The following is a 19,627-nucleotide window of genomic DNA, read 5'->3' as shown; positions in this document are numbered from 1 at the left end:
AACCATGAATATGATGGTTGTGTTGGCTGTAAAATATGAAAAATCTTTCTTAATTACACAGTGGACAGAAGCCCTGCCCTGGCATGCAGAGCTCTGGCTCACCATGCACTTCAATAATTGCTGTATCTGCTGAGTTCTGAAGCGATATCTTCACAGACAGAAGCTCCATTGATTTCAAGGCACTGTTTGCCTCATAAGAAAAAGGAAACTATAATGGAAGCTGGCCCCATGAACTCATCTAATTTATGTAGTACTTACAAACCCACCATATCTTTGTGGAAAATTATGTAATATAAATAACAACAACCAATAGCCAGACATTTTCTGTCTCTGGGAAATTGTGGAAGGTTGCTGTACTGCCAGATAGAAATTTATGATACTTTAGGCTTTTACTTGGACTAAAAGGATGAAATTGAGTTGGTGTTTTGGAACAGTCCAAGGAAATTGTGCAGGAATTATGTGCAGTCAAATCTGAGGATGGTTGAGGAGTCTGGCTCTGAATTTTTAAAAACGAAACTCTTCAAATGGAAAAATAAACCAGTACAACAATGCCTGTTTCAGTTGGACAGGGAATTCTGCAGCTTTATTCTGGTGAAAATGAGACAGTCATAAATCTGCTTTGCTCAGAGTTTGGTCTTTGGGCCATAGGTGAGTGTATAATTCACAGTCCAAGGCATAAGCAGGTTTTGGTGATTTGTTTTCCCTCCAGCCTTACTGCCTGATAAAGTGTGAGAATCCTACAGTCAGTCCAAATATGTGAGTGATCTAGAAGGGCTCTAAAAGGAACTTTTTTTTTAAGAAACATAAAATGAATAAAGACTGCTGAGCTTGAGATATAAGGACTTGAATATTGGGAGGAAAAAATTGAAAATATCTGAAAAACTTATTGTCATGGAAAATTGATTATATAAAGCATTTTCTGGAACCACCTGAATTATTCTTAATATGAAAGGAAGCAAGGAAATGGCTGAAGCTTTGGATCCCTGTTCACAGAGACTCCTAGAACTTGTCAGTAAAGTGTGGTTGGAAACATCATCAAATGACTTGATTTGTGTGATTTCCCATATTGCACCATTCTGTGCTAGATGATGTGCTGTAAGTCACTGCTGCTCTTACTCACTGAGCCTCAGCATCTCTGACAGAGCACAGGCACTTGAAATCCCAATGTGAAACTATTCAGAAATTGGTTGGTTTCTCTCAGATCTTCACCACTGCTTACTCAGCCACATATGAGCCCAGGTATTCAGTATGGGAATATTTAATTAAAAATATATAAATATTTACATAAATGTGATTTGGAAAACTCAGGCCTGTAGATTCAAGAATCACTTGGGCTTCTTTGGCAGGAGACATCAACATAAATACAAGTAGTCATTAAATAATGGTAAGAAATTATAGCAATAAAATCTCTCTGCCTATTTTTCACCCCAGAAGGGTGAAGGAAAATGGCAAATTATTCAATGTTTTTAATGGTTGTCAGAAACTGGACAGAATCCAAAAACTAGTTCAGCAAATATTTATGAAATGGTATCTAAACCATTAACTGTTCTGCCTATCTGAGATGTAGTTGTGCAATCTGTTTCACACTCCTTATCCAAAGGTGGGGGAGGAAAAGGCATGTTTTTGAGGTGGAACTTGTGCCAATCAGACTTTGAGACCAAAAACCATTTTAAGATATTTTTTTCTTTAAATGCTTTATAGGTCTGGATGATTCTTGGCTTTGGGTACATGGAACTGAGCCTGTGAGTGATTTAAAGGGGATGATTTAGGGATGTGGGACATTTCCCTGGCTGTTAATGCCCCTTCTTATTTGATCTGATTGCTAATCTGAATAATCCTTAGAAGTTACCTATACAGAGAAGCATTTGATCTGAACTGTGCTTTGCAGGAGAGCCCTTTTTATTCCACTATGAATCCAATCTTCCCTTTTACCCTCTCTAGGTCAGCCACAGATTCCTTCCTTTTTCCTACAGCTCAAGGAGGAAAGACAAAATGTGCTTTGCTTGCTCCAGCTGGGTGACTGGTTTCTCTTATACCCCTTAAACAGCATTTAAGAGGAAGCTTGTTTATTTTCCTAAACTATTTGTACATTCTGCATGCATAAAATATTAATTTAGCTGGGGACAAATCTTCTAAACACCAAATATTTGTGCATGTTTCTGTTAAAAAGTGCTGCCAGTGATCTTGTCATGAGAGGATTCAAGTAATAGCTGCCATTTGTGAGTGAACACTCTGTACCATTTTCAGCTTTTTTGCTCCCAAGGGGTTGTGTTATCAGAGGCACTTTTAGCTCACTGAAGGAGGAGAGAGCAGTGGATGGTTCCTAGGGTGTGCTCTCTGCCTGGCACACGAGGGGTGTCACCTGGACCTCATCCTTTTGCTGCTGAAGTACTGCCCAGCCTCAGTGGGGTTTATTATTTGATGCAGCAGAATTAAGGGTGGTGTTGGCTGCATCCTCTTGCAAAAGGGTGCAATGAATGGGATGAATAGACTGAGAGTGATGCGTAAGCCAAGTCCACTCCACTGATCTGGTGGTTTAGTTACCTGGAGTCATTAATGAAAGTAAATCCTCCCTCTTAAGGAGTTTTTCAACAGATCTTCACAAATGGTATTTTGAGATGACCAAGAAAGGACTGGCAATGCTCCGTGGCTCAAGATCTGGCCACTTGTTTCTCCAGGGAGGGGTCAGCTCATTGCGTGGTGTTTTGGTGCTTCTGTTCAAGTATTGGAAGCTGCAGGAATGATCTTTCTGCCTTTTGCTTTCTTTTGCTTTGTTCTAGCAGAGGTGTCCTCATCTGAGCCAGCCTTCGACAGCATCTTGGCCAAGGATGTGTCCCCATGGTCTGGGGAACAATTTCACTGCCAGTGCCGGGCACTGTGAGACTGGTTGGTGGAGTAATCAAAGCTGAATGGGGTTATAAAGGAGGAATTTAGCTTGATGAAGAAGGAAATTCAAATCCCCACCATCCCTCAGCTCCTACTGGGAGAGTTTGCATTGCTCTGCTAAGCACTTGCTCATGTGGTGCCCTTTCAAAATAACTATTATCTTTTTTTGGATGGTGATACTTCTGATGGTTATACTTTGTGCTCAGGCACTTTATTTTCCCAGTGAGGTCTTTATAATAAATTAAAAAGTTAGCCAAGTCATCCCCTGTTCACGCTGCAGATAGGGAAACTTAAGCCCAGAGAAATGAAGTGACTTTTGTGCAGCTACAAAGTGGGGCTGTGGTTAAGTGGGGAATGGGGCTGTTATGGAGCAGCAGAGACTCCAGCCTTGAAAATGCATTTGCTGCTCTGTGCTGCCTTCCCCAAGGTATTCGACACTGATGCAGACGCAGCCTCAGTCATCTGAAACTTCTGCTATTGAAAACGGGATCTTTTTTCTTCCCCCCCTTCAGATCGCATTAAAACCGCCTGTGGTTATTTGAACCCTCTGACTTCCCCTGTGCCCCCCTGAGCATCCCGCACCCAAAAACGCTGCTAAATGACCCTCCCGCCCTGGCTGAGCCCACGGCCGGTTCTGCAGGCGGGGAAGCGACCCTGACCGTGATGCCCGGGGTTCTGCCCGTGTCCATGGCAGGTTCTGCAGGCGGGGAGCCGAACCTGGCAGTGATATCCAAGCCCACGGCCGGTTCTGCAGACAGGGAAGCGAACCTGGCCGTGATGCCCGAGCCCATGGCCGGTTCTGCAGGCGGGGAAACAAACCTGGCCGTGATGCCCGAGCCCGTGTCCGGTTCCGCAGACAGGGAAGCGAACCTGGCCGTGATGCCCGACCCCATGTCCGGCTCCGCGGACAGGGCTGGCCGTGATGCCCGAGCCCATGTCCGGTTCCGCAGACAGGGAAGCGAACCTGGCCGGTGCTGGCGCGGAGCCCGCAGGGGCAGAGCCCGCCCGCCCTCCCCGCGCTGCGGTGGCTCCGCCGGCGCTGCCATCCCCGCGCCTGCCGCGATGGGAGGCACCAACACACCCAGCCCCGAGCCCCATCTGTTGCAGCATCGGCTCCAGTAGCAGAGCCCGAGATGTTTAAATGCGCTTGCCTTTAGGGAAAAGCTTTCAATGCAGTTCTTCGATGGACGTTTCCAGCCAGACTGCAGGATTTTTCAGAGCTGTAAGTCAGAGCCGGGGTTCGGCTGTCCCTGGGTTTCTCTGGATTTGATTATTTTTATTATTAAATTGATTTATCTTAGCAGGGGAAAATGGGTTTTGCATTCATTTAGGTGGATGCCCGAGTGCACTGCAGGAGTCTGCCGAGAGGCAGGAATTCTTCAGGCTCTGTAAGAAATGCATCATTCTTGGGTATTTTGGGTTTTTTGTCGTGTTTTGTCTCTCGTATGCATGACCGGCACGGGGCTGTTGTCCTGTTTTTAGAGCATTTAATTACAATAGATACTTCAATGCTGAACAAAATGTTCTTTTATCTAGTTAAAGAATGTAGCTTGGGTTTGGGGTTGGTTTGTTGGTTGCTTTTCTTTCCACCTTGCATAACTTTTCGCTAATGTTTTGGAAAGAGACATTATCATTTGGAGGGTATTCATTTATTTTCAGCCTAAAACCATCTGGTCTCTGCATCCTGCAATGCTTGGTTTCTCCTACTGCTCATCTCAGAGCCTCCTGAACTGCTGAGCAACTAATTTGCCATGGCTAGTCACTGCAACCCCAAATCACAGGTTTGCAGGAAGTGCTGCTTTGCTTAATGATTTTAATTTGATATTTGATGAGGTTTGTTCGGATAAAGAGCTGTATTACTGGCTTCATGCGTTCCCCCTTGCATTTTTCCCTTTTTACAAGAATTAGTGCTGAACACATGCAATTTGCACTGCAATTAATGGATCTGTGAGATAATGAACAGCCAAAACGGATGAGGCAGCTCCATCCTGGGATCAGAGCCTGAAGGGTTTCAGAATCTTCTGTCAGTGGGGTGATGGTGAACAGCAAATGAAATTTAATCCAGTATAAGATGCAGGGTATTTTGCCAGCATCTTGTGTGTTTTGTTTGTTGTTCTGTGGTTTGGGCCACGGGAGAAATGAGAGTGTCAGCCTTTGGGGAAGGCATTTCCCCCTCAGCCGTGTCCCCTCTGTGGTGGGTGCAGGAGAGGCTGGAGAGCAGAGGCTGTGCTGACTCTGAGCAGCCCTGGGAGGTGTGAGCAGGCTGGAGCTGCTGCAGCTGGGAGCCGGGGGGGCAGGATTATCTGATGGAGAGGGAATGATGGGCAGCAGGATGAAAGGGATCCTGCTGACAAGGGGCCAGCCCTCAATTCTAAGGGAGCCAGTGGGAAACCCAGCAAAAGAAGACTTGGTTGTACTTCAATTTAGTACATTTTTATTACTGAGAGTGGAATACAAATGTATTTATTTTTTAAATGCTCCAGTTTGCAATAAACAAAAAGACTCGGCCACCCCTCAAACCCACCCCATCAATCTGAATGCACAAGGATGTCTGACATTCATCAAGAAGAAACTAGGAGAATTAAATGCAATATTGTTGCAAATCTTTAAAAGCAAAACACAGAGTTGATGGAAATCACCTGTAACCAGAGTTTGCTTCAGGCAGCCAAGAGCCATCGGGTTTCCATCAGCAGGAGAAAATCCTTCTGTCATTTCAGCCTCTTTGGCCACCCAAGTAGGGGCAGACAAGCTGATTTGAAGACAGTAAATATTTAATCATCCTAAATTTAAAATAAATGGCAGTTAAAAATGTTACCATGTTGTTACCATGTCTGTATGCACATATGAATATATGTGTTTCCCATATCCATTGCCCTACATGAAACTGTTTCATATGTGTGTAAAAATAGTGATGCCCAGTGAGTTGAACTCTGTCACACCTACATCTGGGAGGAAATAGTCACCAGGGCAGTTTGTTTCTGCTCCTCAGTGTAGGTGCTTTTAGAACTGATGTATATTTTGATAAAGTTATCAAAATTTGCCTTTCTGTGCTGATGTAACAGACACTTTCCTTATAGGTATTTGATGATTTCTAGTGCCTGATTGTGATTCTAAGCCCAATTTCCATTTCTAATAGACCTCAAAGTAAGTGTTAATAAAACTTGGATGTAAATATATATACTAATAATTGTACAGCTGTTCAGTACTTATAGATAGAAATTAATGTTCCTGATGGAACATTATGTTCCTGATGGAAAAAAATACCCAATATTTTTTATGGCCGCATTACTGGTGTGAACCTAATTTTTGGTAGTAATGAAAAAACAAAATTGTTATTCTGAATCAAAATTTCCTGCTTGTGGATTTAATTTATCTTGAGTAAAAAAAATAGCTTTGCCTTTTTTTGCTTTGTTTTGTTTTCTTCTTGGGTGCTCATTAATTTCATGGGAGGTTTCCAGTGATGCTCCTTGGCAGGGTGGGTGTCCCTGCCAGGCTGAGCTGCAGGCAGGGCTCTCCCTGAGCCTTGGTTTTTGGTAATTCCAGTGTCAGCTTTATTTTTTTGTGACAAATGAGTTTGGACTGTCTGCCACATGGCTTGGAGCAACAGCCAGTTCTGAAATGGCCTCTCCCATGCCAGGCTCATACTCTGCCCATCTGTCACCGTGTCCAGGGTGTCCTGCTAAGTTGGAAATGTTTCCCACACTCTCCAAGCAGGATCAAATTCTTCTCAACACATTTTGATGCACAAACTGTCAGGCAAATCAGATGCAGCTTTGCCTGTTTCAGCTCACCAGTGCCTGCTGGGTTTCAAAGCATTGCAGAGGACAGAAATTACTTTTGGTGTACGTGGATAATGAGCTTAAGTTTTCAGTTGGGCTTCCCTGAGTGTGTGTTTGCTTGTCCCTTCTCCACAGCATGTTCAGATTGGTCCATTGTAATTGTGGTGCTTAAATGGACTCAGAAAGGATAAGATGGCGAAAATCAGAAGACACCTTCTAAAGGAATCAGAATTTTATATGGCTTGTTTGTAAGGTTTTCTTCCCTGCACTGGATCTAAACTAGGGACTATTAAAAAAAAATAAGAAATGATGAAGTCATAGTCCTTGAAAGAAGCCTGAAGTTTACCTGGGGAAATATCTTCCTCAGAATTTTAGTACTGCATGTACAACAATTAGGAAAAAACCCCTGGGTATGTGTCATTTCTTCCCTTCCCTTTCTATGTGAGGATTATTTCCAAACTGGACCCACTGCAAAGATTTATTTTCAGTGGTGGCTATTTCTAGTGTGAGTGAGTAATCTCTTTGTTGTGTTCTTCTGCTTGCTTCATTGTTCACAAGATTTTCCAGATGGGCAATTATTTTATCCATATTTCTTCCAGAGATAGTCACTGGTGTCTTGTAACACCTTCTCCCAAGCAGAACTGTGATGCTCTTTGAAGCACATCCCTTGAGACAGACTTTAACAAGTGACCAGGGCTTGGTGTGTGTGAGCCTGGAAATGTGAGATTTATGATCCCTTGGACATTGGCAGTTCTCTTAACAAACATGCTTTTCCTCAGAAGCTTTATATTCTTAAAATTTAAATTCTGGGATTTTTCACTTGGACAGGGAGGTTCCTTCATCTCACTCCACTGGGCACTCAGAGAGTTAACCCTGCTTTCTATACAGAAGGCTGTGCAAAGGAAATCTCATCTTGGTGACGCTTGGAAGTGCTCCCAGTGCAGGGATGCCCGGAGTGTGTCTCACCAGCGAGCAAAACTGGGATTGAACCTGGGCTGAAATGGTGCTGGCTGGGTCCTGCAGCCCTGGCACGGAGCTGGGAGGGGATTGAAACCAGGTTGAAATGGTCCTGCAGCCCAAACACGGAGATGGGATGGGATGGAAACTGGGCTGAAATGGTCCTGCAGCCCAAACACGGAGGCAGGATGGGATGGAAACTGGGTTGAAATGGTCCTGCAGCCCTGGCACGGAGCTGGGAGGGGATTGAAACGAGGCTGAAATGATCCTGCAGCCCAAACACGGACCTGGGAAGGGATTGAAATCGGGCTGAAATGATCCTGGCTGGGTCCTGCAGCCCAAACACGGAGCTGGGAGCTCCCTGCGCTGCCCGAGCCCCGGCCCAGCCTCCTGCGGGGATGGAGCCTCCCCATGCCGGCGTTGTCATGGCTACGCTGGTACCGCTGGAGCTGGGGAAGGAGCTGGAGTAAACCACGCTCCGAGTGCCGTGCACACCGTAGTGAAAGCCCCGTGTTTGGACAGCTTTCTAGAGGGGGAAAAGAAAAAAAATACCCTACTTTATTCCCATTTGATAGCCAGTACAGAGAGAGAGATGCAGCAGAGAGATGAGATGCAGGAGAGGTGAGATGCAGCGTTCATTTATATATATATATATATATATATATATATATATATATGTATATGTATATATATATATGTATATATATATATATATATATATATATATATATATGTATATTTTTTTTTTTTTTTTAATTCTGGGCAATGGGAATAGTACAGAACAGAACTTTTCTCCTAATAATAGTGCTTTTCATTTCAGACCTACCACACAAGATGGTCATGCTTGTCAGGCTGCTTTTGAAAGTAAGCTTCTGTCAAAGCCACTGTTTGCTTTCTGCATTGGCTTATTCATACATTTAAAAGGGCACAAAATTTAGGGTCTATTCAGAGTTAAATCTGTTTGCAACAAAATTTTTTGCAGGAAGTAGGAAATTAGAAATATGCAATCTCCATATGTTGCAAGGATAACAAAACCCTGGAAAAGAAGAGACCATTTATCTTCTTGACTGTTTATTTGCCAAAGCAGGTTCATTTAGTTCATATAAAGGTGAAACTGTTATTCTTAGTTGGATTACAAATGAAAAGGAATTGGTTATGCCTCAAAGAAAAGGCTACATTATAATTAATTCACTGAATATGCGAAATTCAATGATATAGAAACTCCAGAGTTTAAGCACATTGTCCAGCCTCTGCCATGCCAGGGAAATGGGAGCACATTGCCTGGTGGAGCTGCTGGCTTTCCCCTTCCCTCTAGGCTGGGCACAAAGTGTGGGGAACGTGAGCAGTGACAGATACCAGAATGCCTTCCCAGAGCTCATCCAGAAAGCCAGAGCAGGCGGTGAAAATCTCATCACTGAAGTGCTCTCATGAAGCTGTTCTGGATCTGTAGCTTGTAAAACCCTTTGGATTCCCACAGCATGAATGATGGATTGTAATTTATTAGCAGTGGATGTCACTGCTAACTGAAAATCTAGGAGTGGCACAAAATCTCACTGTGTCTTAGCTCAGGGGTGGGACACAAAGGGCATAAAAGCTGTGTTTGGGCAGGATACTGTACTAGGAGTGTGATAAAGTCTTCTAGGTTGTCTCTGACAATCTGAGCTTTCTTCTCTCCCTAAGGGCATTTTATGTTGTGGCTTCAGCAAAATGCACCTTTAAACAAAGAGTTCAGAGTGTGATGAATGAAGACATCCATTCTTTTGGGAAAAGAAAAAACTAGTTTAGCTTACGAAATAAAGCAAATTAAATTTATCGGTCTCTTTTTACATGTGGTGCTAAAGGTATAAGATAAGCTGTAGCAAAGTGACTGTAAACTTCATAGAGGTGAAATTGCTCTCTGCAGCTGCAGAGTGATGGAGGAAAATGCATCAGGAAAGCAGCAAGAGGGGAATCTTTCCTCATCATGAACACCATGTGCTGCTACCCTTGACCTCCCATTCTGCTCTTCAGCACATAAAGCACAGAACCATCTTGTTCTTCCTTTCCTTCCCTAATTTCCTCTTTGCTTCTGCATTTTTTCCCTTTTTTTTTTTTTTCTCTTTAGTTAAGGGACCAGGAGATCAGAGCAGGTCCCTTTCTTCTAATTGTCAAGATTATTCACGGTTAGTGCCTGACAAGAATGGAAAGAGGAGGCAACAGGCAGCTGTCTTCCTAAATGCAGTGAACTGGAAAAAATAGTTGCAGTTCAAGTATTTATGGCAGAGATCTTTTCCCTGGTGTCAATGTCACCTTTTTTTAGTCATATACATGCAAGGGAGAACCCTGAAAGTCCATTTCAGATAAGGCCATCAGCTGGGGGTTTTCAGTTCTGATTCTGTTTTGTTTTATTCTTGCTTGTGGACATGGTTTTTTAAGAGATTTGGCCAATAAAAAGTGGGGAAAAACAAAAAAATGCAAAACACAGTGACTCAAAGTAGCTGAAGTGTGGAGATGAGTTAGTAATCCTCAGTGTGATCCTTGTGTTGAATCCCCTTCAGATTGTTTGCTCCTGTGCTGCAGTGGCTCAAGTGTTTTCATTACATTATGGCAAAATCATCTTTTGTTTCCTGCAGTTCTGCTATTTCACTGTGGCTGAAGTTGTGTTTGGTAGCAAATGCTGGCTTTTCTCTGCAAATGCACTGGGATCCAGTGTCTCATTTATGTAAGACAAACTCATAAGTATTGGACAGCACTTTTATTGGCACTGAGTATGAGCCATCTGAAGGGTAACATTTCCAGTCTCCTGCAGTCCTTCCTTAGAGTCGTGTCTCTTGGTTTCTTAATTCCCTCATCACTCACCTAACCACATTTTCCAGGACTGAGGTGTGTTATCTTCTGCTTTTACCTTGTGTTCCTAAACTTTGGGTGCTTCTTAAATGAAATGTCTCGCCAGAGAAAGCTTGTCTTTGGCTGAGCACCCAGGAATAGCACTTAATAGTGGGTTTGTGTGTGCATCATGGTGGTGTCACAGAGACTATTGGGAATTTTGGTTTCCTCCCTGGCATGCTTTCTCTGCTGTTCTCTCACTTTCTCTCTCTGTCTCTCCTTTTTTTTTAAGTGACATTTCATTATTTGCACGTTTGCTAGGTTGTCCATCTGCTGTTGTAATAAACACTCTGCCAGTCACTGCTGTGTGGTTTGTGGTGTGAAGGAGCTGAAAAACCAGGCTGTGGCATTTTCTGGGTCCCCCATCAAAGGGAGGAATGGTGGATCTGACTCCATGTTCTCAGAAGGCTAATTTATTATTTTATGATCTATATTATATTAAAGAATGCTACACTAAACTATACTAAAGAATACAGAAAGGATACAGACAGAAGGCTAAAAGGTAATAAGAAAACCTGTAACTCCTTCCAGAGTCTGACACAGCCTGACCATGATTGGTCATTCAGTCAAAACAATTCACATGAAATAACCACCTGTTGGTAAACAATGTACAAACACATTCCAAAGCAGCAAAACACAGGAGAAGCAAATCAGATTATTGCTTTCATTTTTCTCTGAGGCTTCTCAGCTTCCCAGGAGCAAAGAGATTTCTCAGGAAATATGACAGTGACACCAAGCTGCTGTGTGCTTGGGGATCCTAGTCAGGCTTTGTCACCTGATGAGGTGGGGAGCAGCACCCTCCACCACAGCATTTCCACACAGCCCTGAGCTCTCTGCACCTTTTAAACAGGATGGGGCTGCAGGCAGGAGGGATTCCATCCCACCCCAGGCTGTCTGTGCCCAGCTCATCTGCAAAGACTGAATCACTGATGAGATACACTGGGGTTTCCTGGCAGCAGAGCACAAGGCTTGAAAGAAACTTTCAATTTTTTTTCTGTAAACAGCATAGGAATGTGTTCTAGTGATTTAAGTCTGAGATTGAGGACAACACAAAAAACAATCCATGCTCTCTTGTAAGTTTTTTTGATGGATCTTGTCTACAGCCCCAGAAACAACAACAACAAAAAAAGTGAATTTGCTGTAGACTGCTGGAGATTAATTCCTGTCAGGATCAGTTAAGAATTTCAGAAATTAAAAAGGGTGTTCTGGATGCTGCCAGTATCTCATGATCAGGATCACTCAGGAAGAAGAGCTTGGAAGACAGCTATTTAGCTATTTTTGGGGAAATATCAAGGACTTAATGGTTTCATGGTTCTTTAATCTCTTCCCTGTAAAACTCATACTTTTAGCAGCTTTTTCTGCCCAAGTGGTGGCAATCCAAGCTGGAGGACATGTGGTGAGAACAGTGGCTTCAGTAGCTCCTTGAGTAGACCACGTCCACTTCTTGTTGCAGCTGAAAGAAATGCCTTTGAATTGCACACAGCCTGGTTTTCTTCTGCCAAGCTTTCGTATGTGAGGGGTTTTTTTGCACAGAACATTGAATAATCACCTGATGGATGGGGATTTTCACACACTGAGGTCTGGGTTAGATTTCAGTCAGCCATTACTCCCTAACATCTTAGATAGTGCCACTTTGGGACTGAATATTTTCCATTTGTTCCAGGCATGTCATTTAGGGAGACTTCTGTTATTTCAAGTGTGATGCTGTGTCCACCTTGAAGTGCACACAGCTGGTCCTGCACAGTCACACAATAATCCCTGGGCTGTGCTGCCTCTGGAATCTTCATACTGTAGACACAATCATAGAATCATTAAGGGGGGAAAAGGTCTCCAAGATCAAAGAGTTCACTGCAAACCTGCCATCTTCATAATTTCTTCTTGTTCTCTTGCTTTTTTTGAGAGGAGAGACCAACCCCCTCCTGGTTATACCTCCTTTCAGGAGTTGTGGAGGGGGATAAGGTGTCCTCTGAGCCTCTTTTTCTCCAGGCTGAACTTCCCCATCTCCCTCAGCTGCTCCTTATAGGACTTGTACTCCAGACCCTTCACCATCCTCTTGCCCTTTTCTGGACACTCCCCAGCCCCTCAATATCTGTCTTGTAGTGAGGGGCTCAGAACTGAGCACAGGATTCAAGGTACAGCCTCACCAATCAAGTCTCTATATCTTATTTCTATCCTCTCAAACTCTCCAGACCTACACATATGGGGTTTTTTGTTTTGGTTTTTTGGGGGTTTTTTGTTTTGTTTTTTTTGGGGGGGGGGTTTGTTTTTTTTTTTTGTTTTTTTTTTTTTTAGTACAAATAGCCTTAAAAGTAATAGCAAACAGATAAATTGTAATGGCCTTGTGCAGTACAAAGCTGTCTTGCACAAATCCAACCAGCTTTGTACATCTGTTCCTGCCCACTCCCATTGAGTCATACTGAGACTTAGTCACCAGCATTCTCAGTCTCACAGTACAACTTATATATTTCTCTCCAAAACACATGCTACAGTCTAGATGGCATGGGGGAGTGAGAAAAGCAAAGCAATGAGCAACCTACTCCTAAAGGAATAAAGGAATGTAGCAAGTCTTATTATACTTTACTATAGCTGGTACATCAAAACAACAATAACAAAAGGACAGAAATGCCTGGGTATGTCAGTTTTGAGTCTTTCCTTGTGCAATAATGGGCTGATTTGTTATAAATCCCCAAAGGCTTCTAGATAGGATTGTTCTCAGAAAAAGAGAATTTTCTATTCAAGCAGAGCTACCAAGCTATGCCCTCTATTCCACAGAGATCAGACTGTGGATTCTGCTCACAGGCTATTAGCATATGCAGCATATTTGCTGTTCAGAATTTTACATAGGCTTGTAATAGGTACAAATTCAAGGTTGATCTAAAAAAATCTGCTGGTGTGCAGAATGCAATGAAAGAAACTGTTCACAGCTGATGTTAATAAAAATCCTGACCTTCTTTGTCCTTGCTAAGGTACTTGAAGTGCTCAAAGCTCAGTAATATCAGCAGAGAGGAGATTTTGTTAAGGTGTGATGCTGAGGAGTGCAGCTTTTATCAATCTTTTGTGAGATCAGAGCTCTTGTCAACACACAGCTTAATTCCACTGTATGTTGTTTTCTTTGTTTATTTTATTAAAGGAGCTGTCTCCCCATATTGAAAACTGCCTTAGTAAAGTGTCACCTTCTGCTTGAGTTATGTTGTAAAAAGAAACTGTAATGTCTGGCAGGCATTTCACATCCTTAAATTTGGTGCAATCCTAGCACATATATAGAACTCAGTGAGGCAGAAAAATAATGCCTCAGAGGTGACACCATCCCTAGTCAGGACTGCGTGATGCTACCCACACCACGACTCTGAATTTGTTAACAGCTGAGGAACCCAGACTTTCAGCAGAGCTTGGTTATGGGGCTGCCATGAAGCTTTTCTGACCTGTGTCACCTCTGAAATGTGGCCAAGGAGTTGACCATTCTCATGGGGACCCACCACTGTGGGCACAGATTTTACACCCCTTTGTTGCTCACATTCCTCATGTTTCAATAGACAGTTGCAAAAGATGCCAGCAGGGAGTTGTTTGTGAAAAACACTTTTGATACCCAGCCCTGAAATTCTGGGCCACTGTCAAGTGAGGCCATAAAAAGGTCCAACTTCCACCCAAAATACATTGGAAATTGGTCTCTGGCCTGTCAGCCCCAGCCCTTGCTGGCTCTTTAGCTTCAGCCCTTGCAGAGAAGCTTTATCAGCCTGGCTGCCAAAGTAGCCTTGAAGCTAAACAATAATAAAACAAGAATCCTGTTTATTCTGTGTTGTTTACTGGATTCAAGGCTTTAGTGGTGTGTTATTTAAGTATGCAGCCTCTGCAGCAGAATCGCTGGAAGCCCATTTCTTACACCAAGGTCTCCAGCTGCAGCAACCTCCAGACCAGTGTGTCTGGGCAAGCTTTTTTGGCAGGAACTCTCCCCAGCAAAGAAAGAAACAGTGAAACTGGCTGGAAAAGGTGAAAAATGGTTTGGCTAACCAGATCTTGCTCCTATGTATGCCAGCCAAAACTCAAATGTAGTTTTCTTTCCTATTCTCCAAACCAATTCTGAAAAAAGTTTCTTTGTTTACCCAGGATAACAAAGAACGTTAATTTTATTCTTACTTCTTTTCACATAATCCCAAATATTCTGATATAAGAGATGTCAGAGGAAAAGGGGCTGGAATTTAGAAGGATCATCCTCTAGATGTAGGGGTAACCCAGGTCAGAATCGTGCTAGAGTTAGTCTCACCTTTGGAGGAGAAATTCGCATGGAGAATCTGTGACCTTCCAGATATCTGTTGTTAGCCCAGAGGAAATAGGGAAAGAAGTGGTAGAGAAAATAAATGTAAATGCAGCAAAATAATCCTGGCTTGCACTGTACACTCACCTGTTGGGTTTTGGGGGATTTCCCTCGCCAGGAGGGAGCCTGACTGCTGACAGGAGCACTGAGCCATGGCTCTGCTGTGTCACAGCTCTGCTTTCCTCCAGGAAAAGCTCTGCTGCCCCTGGGGCTGTGCTCCTCAGTGAATGTAACAGGAGCTGCCATGACAACCTCTGTAAATAAAAGTGGATTGAAAACAAAATAAATCTGGGGCAGCTTTGTGGCTGTAAAGTAGATCTCAAGTGGTCAAGAGGTCCTTTTTTCTAATAGGATGGCAGGAGTGATGTCTGCCTGTCAGATGGAGCAGAGTGATGGAAAGATTGGCTAAGGAGGACAAGCATGACAGGAAAGCCAATGAAACTTCCAAACCAGGCTTTTCATACTCTTAATTCCAGGTTAGCAGCACCAGGACCTGCTTTTGCTCTGTACAGGGGTGATCACAGGCTGAGGTCTCTGCAGAAGTTGTCTGTCCAAGGATTCAGTGCAGGACTGATGGACACAGGGCTCGATGCCATTCTGCAGCCAGGGCTCTGCAGTCTGAAGGACTCTTCCTCCTAGCAGGACATCACTGTGTGCCTTTGATGGAGTTTTAAATGTCACTGCAGAGCTGTGTGGCTGTCCAGGGAGCTGTTTCCAAGTGGAGCAAAGCAGAGCTGGAGAGCAGCAAAGCTGTCTAAGAACAGCTCCAGTCCCCAGTCCCTGGCAGAGCGAGCCTCCTGTGTGTATCTGTTGGCATCAGATCAGAGAGTCACAACTGTGACAAGGGCAGGGGCTGCACCATTGCTCTGTCAAGAGTTCTGTGGTATTTTGCAACACTTTTGGAGCAGTTTGGTTTTTTGTTTCTGTTTGGTGGTTTTTTAAAGAGTTACTGTATCATCAACTGCATCATCACATGTGTTTCTGGTTAAAGAGGAACACAAGAAAGAAATTGTTATTTATCTGTAGTCTGCAGAAATATTCATGAAGGGGAAATAACCACCTAACGTTTCCTTGCTTAACCAACAGATTGGAATTGAGAGAGCAGCATTTGTAGCCTGGTATTTAATATGTGTATTTTTTCCCTTCTGTGAATGGATGCCTTCATATATAAAATCCCATGAAAGACTGAAAAATTGTTAGGTAACAGTTTCAATTACAGACTTTTTCACAGGACTAAAAGTACAATTATTACCCTTTTTGAAATGTTCAGCAGTGCTGTATTAACAAAATAAAAAGGTCTCATACTGCCCAGAGGGCTCCAGCTTCAGTTATTTTGGCTTACAGGTAGAGATTTGTTGTGGATGTAAAGATAGATGAAGTCACAATACCTCCATGGTATCTGAGAGATACAAATCAGAACAGAGTCATCATCTGGGTTTCATGATACTGTTAGACTCCAGACTTTAATATATATGTGGCTTTAAATTTGGAAAAAAAAAATTTAAATGAGAACTGAAATTTAGTTCCTAGAAAAATAGTTGTATCTACCTACCCTCTCCAGGTTTTGAATGTTTCTGCTCAAATAAGGTATTTTGCTTTCATTCCTGGCAGTTCTAGATTTCTGAACAGGTTTTTCAACCCTGATTAGTAGATATGTGTCCTCTTCAACCCAGTATCTGCCATCCAGTCTCCAGCCTTCCTAAATAGCTGCTTTCCTTCCTGGAAGTTACACCAGGGAGTAATATAGAGCTACTAATATGTGGAGCTCAAAAGAGGTTATTTTCTTGATTTATTCCATGGAAAATTACTTAGCACACATCAGATTCCAGCTTCTGCCCTACTGAAGATGGGTAGAGGAAAATGTTGGTAAATCCTTTGGCTAAATTAAACACAAGGGGATATGGTTTTGTATAACTTTCATTAGGCTCTTAAATAATTTCACAGAGATTCTTCAATTAAGTCCTGCAGTAGCATGTGAAGCAATAATAATAATGGTGATGATAATCTGTATATTGATGGTGTTTATAAATGCCATTTATGGCGAAATAATTTTTATATGGAGTAAGTAATTTTAATCTTAATTTTAATCTCTTCCTTTGGTTTTGAGATGTTTCCTTATGTTTTATTTGCAAACAAAGATGATGTGAAATACAGATGCCCAGGCAAGAGGGAGATGTTACATAGCTGAGCTTTGTAGATAGTTCCCATTGAAGGTGCATAGATAGGGTTGGGAGCAGACAGAGTTTGTCAGGAATACATTTGTTTGGGGCCCAATGATTTGGGGCCAGCTTGGCCAAGCCTGGCTGCTGCTTTTCTTTTTTTTTTTTTTCCCTTTTCAACTTGGCATGAATTATTCCCATGTGTTTCAGTTCCAGTAATTCAATATTTTGTTCCTTATTTTTGTTGCTTGTTATGTAACCAGCGTATTTTCAAACACTGCTAAGAATTATGCCTGAGTTATACACAATTTTTGAGCATATTTTGACTTTAGTATGATTACACAAAGCAATGTGATTAGACCTGTGGCTGCTCTGAATTCTGAAGACAAGCAAGCCCTGCAGACTTCATGGATGGTGCTAATTTTTAATTAAGCTCTGTTTGATCACAAATTAGGTTTACGTGAAATTGTTATTTATTTATATTTGGAACTCTTTTAAATGGATGCAGATGTGGTGGTTGAGAAGCACTGAATCATTGCATGGAAAGGGTGATGCCTCTCATCTGGGAGGTTCTGTTTTGGAGAGGTGTTCCTGACATTTAGAACACAATTTAAGACCCAAGTCTCAGCTCTTCAGCGCACAGTATTAGGCAATCTCATGCTTCTGGTCACAGAATTGCTCATTATGTACTTTTCTGTTCAAACAGATGCTAAACTTGACACTAACATAATTTCCTTATGCATGTAGAAAGGAGCTCTAAAAACCCTGTGGCTGGAACATGAAGTATCATAAACAGAACAGACGGCAGGAGGTGGAATATAATTGCAGTTTGTTTTTGTTAGTTAAAAATGAGCATGTGTGCTTTTCTTATGCCTTTATTGTCTTCAGTCCTGCAGAATTGGGAGCTCCCCTCCCATTTGTGCAGGTTATTTCCTCCCTGAGCACCATGTCAGTTTTCTCTGTCTTTTTTTAGAAGTCATGTATTTCTCAGAATGTTGACATGCTTTCATTCAGGTTGTGTTTATTGCCACAAATATGCTTTAAGATCATGCAACCCACTAAAGGCAAGATAGGCATTTGCTGAGCAAGTGGATGTGTTTAAACTATAATTTACTTACAATTTAAATTTATAAGTTTATTATAATTTATAATAAACTATAATACCAATTTTTCTATGGGATTTCAGGACCTCCCCTTGAAAGTTTAACACAGGACTTTTGACTTTGGCTGTGCAGGTGGTTTTTGATGGTGATGTGGTGCAAGTGCTGCTGAGGGTTCCCTGTTCACTTGTGACTTATATCTGACATTTTTTCCCAGCCCAGGAGAACCAGCAGAGTCTGTGTATTGCTTGCTAGCAATTGCTGTGGGTGAAGCAGTGGGCACTCTGAAAATAGACCTGTGGGCTTCAGTCATGGGGTTCTCTGATGGAAGGAAGAAGGCATTACTAAAATACATCCCCTTTTCTTCTCTGTCCTTGCAGGATCTCAGCTCATTTGCCATGCCATTCCTGGACGGTGATGTGGAGAGCACGGACAAAAATGCTTCTCGCAAGGTAGGATTTATCCCAGCTTCCCCTTCTCTGCAGGGCTTCGATCCCTTGTGGTGCACACAATTTGTTAGGCTTAAAAAAGCCTGGGGTTTGCATATTCCCTGCCATACATTAACCTGTTGAGAGTGGGGCACTAAGGCAAACCCAGTGGCTTTTGCAGACCTTACCCATGGTAGTGCCTGAGCAGTATAACCTGTGAAGGATGCAAGCTGCTGGTGCTGTAAACACTGCAATGTTGTGTGTAACACAGCTGTAAATCAGTGAGGTGATGTTGCATAGCTGTATTCTCAGGAATATCTTTACCTTAGAGATCTGAGGTGTTGCTGCAGAAATATACACTGCTCAAGGAGGGATCTGTGGCTGTTGGAAGGTTTTCTTGGAATTGCCTCCTGCTGGCTGCTCTCTGTCTATGGGGGTTTTAATTATTCACTGTCCTTGACCACTCTGTCCTTGGCACTGGAAAAATGAATTGCCTTCATTTGCTGTAGCCATAGTGGTAGAGCCTTCCTATGAACAGAATAGAAAATTTCCTCCTCAGTGTGGGATTAACTCAAGGTTATCTTTCTGGAGGCATTGATTTGTTTTTCTGATGCTGTTAAATTAAGCCAGTGTAGTCACAGAGCTGGCCTGCTTTAAAAAGGATCAGGGCAGCACATTCAATGGATGACATTGGGAATGTGCCTGTGCAATCTTAAGAGCAATAAAAATGGTGGAATCTGTCATCTTCAGGTCCTGGCCTCCTCATTTTCACAAGGCACTGAAGTACAAGCTGGTCTGCTAAATGGAAGCCTCCTACCAGCCACGTTCTGGGCTTGGCAAAGAGGCATTCTCCTCCAATCCACAGGCACCCCCAAAAGCTGATCTTCAGCTACTCCTCAGACCAGTTTCACTGGTCACAGTATTTACAAGGCTGTGGACCTCCATGACCATTAAACCTGCTACAAGCCATGTGGCAGAGTCTGCAGGGCAGACAACATAATAAACACTCCTTAGTGAAGCTGATCTGCATCTAGCACAATAATAACTTAGCTCTGTTGACAGCATGAGTTTCCATTCCTTTGCAATTCACAGCTAAGGACAGATGTTTTAAGAATTTCTGCAATTCATCAGCAATTGAATA

The 19,627-nt window shown here is 42.7% G+C and overlaps 1 protein-coding gene across 3 annotated transcripts in view; it reads left to right on the top strand.

Annotated features, from left to right (window-relative positions):
* Positions 1-19,627, top strand: part of PRKAG2 (protein kinase AMP-activated non-catalytic subunit gamma 2) — a 222,517-nt gene that overhangs the window by 48,742 nt on the left and 154,148 nt on the right. For 2 of the 3 annotated variants that reach the window (XM_064703863.1, XM_064703865.1), the window contains exon 2: positions 18,439-18,510. In XM_064703863.1, coding sequence (XP_064559933.1) covers positions 18,439-18,510 — 72 coding nt within the window. Of the gene's footprint in view, positions 1-3,941; positions 4,109-18,438; positions 18,511-19,627 lie in introns of those variants that run through there. The other variant, XM_064703864.1, reaches the window with a different exon arrangement.

The sequence above is a fragment of the Zonotrichia leucophrys genome, chromosome 2 (assembly GCF_028769735.1).
Source record: "Zonotrichia leucophrys gambelii isolate GWCS_2022_RI chromosome 2, RI_Zleu_2.0, whole genome shotgun sequence".
In the NCBI taxonomy this organism is placed as follows: Eukaryota; Metazoa; Chordata; class Aves; order Passeriformes; family Passerellidae; genus Zonotrichia; species Zonotrichia leucophrys.
The sequence above is the reverse complement of the archived record's forward strand: the minus strand, read 5'-3'. Positions and strand labels throughout refer to the sequence as shown.